The following is a 5,676-nucleotide window of genomic DNA, read 5'->3' on the forward strand; positions in this document are numbered from 1 at the left end:
AACAATATCTCTCTTCAGATGCGATTACAAAAATACATTAAGACAAAAAAACAAAGCAACTGTTTATGAAGTCACGAAATGCTGAAGAACATTTTCTCGCCTAAATACCGCCTCTCAACTTCAAGAAATGTGGTAGCGCTTGGTAGAATTTCATTTAAAATCTCCTTTTCAGAAAAGGGTATGTTATTATTTCTCTTTTCATGTTCGATCGCTCGCTAGAAATTGATTTTCGGGAGCAAAATGTAAACAAAGGAAGAAATATTTCACATTTACGCGTACTATCTACATTGTTTGAGACATTTCGCTTCAGAAGAGAAAGGTTTTTTTTATGCCATAGTAAAATTATGACAGCAGTGTTTGATACATCTTAAATCATGCTTATACTAGACATGCAGGTTTGGCGCAGCCCCTAACAGTTTCTTTAGAAACTATCAGCCTTGATCCAAATTTATCAAGGTATCTAGAGGTAAATTAATTCGATTATCTTAAAAGAGTTGGGTATCTATCGCACTGTTAAAATACTGATATTTATTATCCAACTACACCTAGACGAGTACAAATAACGCCATAGACGAGTACAAATATCACGCGATATTTGTACTCGTCTATTGTAGAGTACCGGTTAAACAGGTTACTCGCATCGCGTAAGCGAAGAATTGGATTGTAGTAACGAAAAAAAACACAAATGGCGGACAATTTGAATCATATTTCCGACGACGAAGAGTCAGAATGGCTGGCAAATATAGATCCAAGTTCATTAGATGAATCGAGCGAAGAAAAACAGATTGACGACCAGAAAATTTCTTCATTTAATGAAGAAAATAGAAACAGCAACACAACAACGCGCCAATTCCATTCCGCTTCGCATACTTCTGTCAAGCACTCCTCGTAAATAAATATCCGCGAAATTCGCCCGCACTGAAATAACAGTTTGGTGTGTTGGATAATAAGTAACTTATTAGACGTTTTGTTGTGTAGTATCGCTGAGTATTTTTACTCGTTATTTGTATTTTGACTCGCCCTACGGGCTCGTCAAACTAAGGCAGAACTCGTAAAAATACTCAGCGATACTACACAACAAAACGTCTAATAAGATATATATATCATATTAACCAAGCGCGAGGGCCGTACTGGGAGAATATCGGCCCGAGGTCTTGACAGTAAGGACCGAGTGCAGCGAGGTCCGTACAAAAAAGACCGAGGGCCGATATTCTTCCAGTACGGTCCCGAGCAAGCTTGGTTAATAAGAGATTTATTATACGACTGAAGTTCAAAGGGACACAAGTGCGGTATCATTCGAGATCATTCGGGACAGTGCCCGGTCCAATACTGAGAGAATATTGACCGGCAATAGAGCATTTTGATTCGTTGATTTTAGTTATTGGCCCTCTGACTGCCCGAGTCGTGTAATAAATACTGAATACTGAATACTGATGTCTCTATTTTTTCCTGTTATTACTATCTCATCCATGAGGCACCCACTCTCAATGCTACTGTTTGGGTGCCTCTGGTTCACGAACAATGGAATCTCTGTCGATGCGCATTTGACGCCACCTTCCTCACAAGCCGTGCATTATGTGGAATGTCGTTGATGACGATAACGGCCATAAGCGTAGACAGACGTGTCGCCCTGCTGTTAGGGCGGGTTACAGATAAATTGTAACTTTGAAGCGCACATATATCACAACTCACCACACAAACTATATGGCACTTAATAAGCTTCCTATCAACTTAAGTTGATCCAAGTAAAGAGGGTTTGTTTGTCGCACTGTGCAATGGGAGGAGAAATATTAAAAGATGTCTCTACAATTGCCCCTTATTGTTATTTCATACCTGGTGTAATTGACAAGTTCAATAGGCTAAATTTATATCTCATATCTAAGATAATCACTTAAAATTTGTTGGCGAAAGGAGAAGAACAAATAGAAAATGTAAAAGAAAGAAACGGCAGCAATTGTTTGTTCTTTTGTTTTGTCCTAGTGTCGTCGGAGACGAAACGGAGGTGGAAGAGCCACAAAAGGTTATAAATTACACAGTTGAATTGAAATATTTTAGAATAAGTTTGTATCTACGTCCAGAGGTGTCCATACCGATTAATTTGAAATCACTATATGCATTCGAAAACCTGAGCTGATTGACATGGGTTGGACATCCTTAGTTTGAATCTTCTTTATTTTTCTTTCTCAGACGTTTTTCAAACGAATAAACAATGATAAGGAGGTTATATGATTACTAAGTAGGAAGTATTGTTCTGTAGCTGTTTAGATGAAATATTTCTCGTTGCAATCCCAGATAACCTCAGTCCAAGAAAAAGGAAACGAGAAAACAGAAGAATGTCGACAAATTTCACTGGAGGTGGAACACAGACCAAGACATCTGAAGAACTGTATTGTTTCCCCTCTCTGGTTCAACAAGAATCAAAAATTTCTTTCCTAACAGTCCACATTCTCCTCTCCATCACAGCATTTCTTGGCAATTCTCTTATCCTTGTTGCCCTTCACAAAGAGTCTTCCCTTCACCCGCCGTCCAAACTCTTGTATCGTTGTCTGGCAGCAACTGATCTGTTGGTTGGTCTTGTTGCGCAGCCTCTCGTTGCTAGTTTTTGGCTTTCTGTGACTCACGAACAATGGAATCTTTGTCGATACGCATTTGAAGCCTCCTCCCTCACAGGCTATACATTATGTGGAGTGTCTTTGATGACGATGACGGCCATAAGCGTGGACAGACTTCTCGCCCTGCTGTTGGGGCTGAGATACAGACAAATTGTAACTTTGAAACGCACATACATCATTATAGCTAGCTTTTGGATTGTATGTATTGTCGCTGCTTTATGCTACACATTAGATTACCGTATACCCATTCTGTATTTCTGTATATTAATACCATCTTGCCTTGTTATTTCAGTCGCCTCGTATATAAAAATTTTTCGGGGTCTCAGTCGTCATCAGGCTCAAGTACAAGATCCTGTCCAACAACAGCCGAGCCAACCAAATACCCAGAACATGGCGCGATACAAAAAGGCAGTGTACAGTGCATTGTGGGTGCAGCTAGCATTAGTAGTTTGTTATGCACCAAATTTTATACTGACAGTTGTAGTCGTTTGCAGTAAAACATATTCATCAGACTTAGTAGTATTATGGGAAGTAGCAATTGCCTTAGTTTTCTTTAACTCGACTTTAAACCCGTTCCTTTACTGCTGGAAGATAAGTGACGTAAGACAAGCTGTGAAGCAGACAATCAGACAAGCACTTTGCTGTCCATGGAGTTAGGTACTCCTCAACTTATAAAGAGTACTTTCGAAGCTGAAAGTGATTACACAGTTGTTGCATGAAAACGCCCATCAAATATGTTAGTAGATTGGAAGAAATCGAGGGCTCAAATAATACTGCTGTTTTAGGCATGTACACAGTCTGTTGTAAATATTTTGCCCGTTAATTCTTGTTTTTTATGTTATAAATATTTCCCCCGTTAATTTATATTTTTTAGGCCGATTTATGTCAATCATCGAACAATACTTTTCATTTCTGTAGGGCAAAGCTCTGTGGGGATCTCACGTCTAATCGAGTAGTCATGATAACAAAATGGCTTGTTGTGTACACCATGCAAATAGCTGAAAGAAAGGCAATGGAAACACTAACCATATCTTTGCAAGACTGTTGTTCGTGTTAGCTAGCCACCAATGATCATGAATACAGTAAGGTATAATTGAAGAAAGATATGCATGCATTTTACTTTCATGATTAATCTTCTTTTAGAAATATAAAAGTATTAGGTAAAACTTCAAAGAGTAGTTTGAGAGATTTTTTAATTTCAAAGTTCCTTTCCTAATTTAAAGGAAGCGACATGTCATTGACGCCATATTACCAAACGAGTTGCGTTGGTTGACATTTAGTTTCGAAATTGTCTTGTTATCAGAAAAATTTCTGTAATGCTTATGAATATATAAAGATGGTTCTGTTGCCTGCGTATGTTAAACTTGCACCACCCTCGCGGGAGCCTGGCCGTTCGCCTTAAACATAAAAAAAAACTCCAGGTATCCTTTGCGGATAAAAGGATGATTCCATGTGAACGGCACTTAGGATAAGAGAACTGCCTAGAAAAGCTGTGAGGGAGTGGCGAATGTTGACAGTAGAGAAATAAATTGGTTACTGTTTTACCTAAAAATCTTCCGCATTAGAGTTCCCTTTTCTTAAAGACTCCTTATATGAACTGCTTACCCTGTCAAAAGAAATGTCTGTTTTTCTTCTGAGATGTACGTGATGGAACCCTGCTTTGGTCATCATCCTTGTCACTAGCGTTTAGTCTTTAAAAATTCTGCCGCGAAAACCTTTTAAATGGGAAACATACCAATTATTTTCAGCTTTCATTGATGTGCCTTGTATTTACATTATCAAATAAACGGAGACAATTTGTGAGTTAAAAGCAAAGTAAAGGCCGGTAATTTTTCCAATTAAACTGAACAAATTCAAGTTTCTTACTTCCTCATTAGTTTTGACCGGCTCGTATCGCAATACGACGGTAACGTCAAGTGCTTTATTTTAGAAAGAAGGAATCAAAATTGTTTTACCGTCAAGAAACAAATTCTTCAATAAGATCTCCTTCACCACAACCTTAAGACCAAACTTTATCAACGTTAACAAGAAAGTTAGACAAGAGGGCAAAACCCAACTAAAAGTATGGTTAGCTTTTCTTTACCATGCATGAATGCATAGCTTCGTTTCTTTTATGTACTGTTGTATTTATGGCGAGTGCCGTCGCTCGAAAAACATTCTAAGACGTGGTTCTAGTGTTTCCGTTCGCTTTCTTTAAAAGATATAAGGAACAACTTGCTCAATAAATAACTTTAACCAAATTCACTGTCACCTTCTGTCATATTACTGGTCACCATAATTTATCAGTTCATCAGTAAGGCAGTGGTACACTAAGAAAAAGCTATCATGATCCTCCAGGTACGCTTCGCTTTGCGAGTTTGTGCAAACTATCTTCCCCCCCTAACGTGCAAACAATAATAGGAAGATTCCTTGCGAACGGCACTTAGGATAAGAGAGCTGCCAAGAAAAGCTATGAGGGAGAGGCGAATGTTGACTGCAGACAAACAAAATTAACTGTTGTAATCCATCAGTTAGCGAAGGGGAACGTGACTGGTCATAAAATATATGCTGCGTTCCACCTCGTGTCAGATTTTGGTCACGTTCTTCTGACAATCCAGTCCAATGAAGAGCCATCTCCAGTTTTTCGGCTTTGATTCAGGCAAGACATATGTTGTCTTACCTGAACTTGCAGCACCATCAGTACTTGAAATGATTTTTTCTTTACAAAATTTCCTTAAAAATCTCCAAACTGGATTAACTCATCTAACAATGTAACTGTCATCTGTTTGTCTAAAAGATGTCAAATTTTTTTTCTCATTGGAGTCAGTTAGTACATCTTTTTTTTCGCTATTACGAACGATTCTTTGGGAAATTTATTATTTGCTTTCTGCTCCAAAAGGCCCGAAAATAGCTACAAAGATGTTCATTTAATTCCTTAATACCGTACACCATGAACTATTAAAAGGTTCCGCGATAATTACCGGTAATGGAAGTTTTTATTGCAGAATCTCGCCCCGGAAATTAATTTTAGGATGTTATCGCTTTACGCAACACAGAACCAGTAGTAAAAATGAAGTGCAGCTCA

The 5,676-nt window shown here is 38.3% G+C and overlaps 1 protein-coding gene across 1 annotated transcript; it reads left to right on the forward strand.

Moving 5' to 3' along the window:
* The first annotated feature begins 2,198 nt into the window (after positions 1–2,198).
* LOC148720900 (melanocyte-stimulating hormone receptor-like) lies at positions 2,199–4,127 on the forward strand. The gene has a single exon (XM_088739390.1). The coding sequence runs from the start codon at positions 2,334–2,336 to the stop codon at positions 3,267–3,269; it is 936 nt and encodes a 311-aa protein (XP_088595516.1). The 5' UTR covers positions 2,199–2,333; the 3' UTR covers positions 3,270–4,127.
* Positions 4,128–5,676: the final 1,549 nt, after the last annotated feature.

Source organism: Stylophora pistillata, chromosome 11, assembly GCF_964205215.1.
Source record: "Stylophora pistillata chromosome 11, jaStyPist1.2, whole genome shotgun sequence".
Taxonomy (NCBI): Eukaryota; Metazoa; Cnidaria; class Anthozoa; order Scleractinia; family Pocilloporidae; genus Stylophora; species Stylophora pistillata.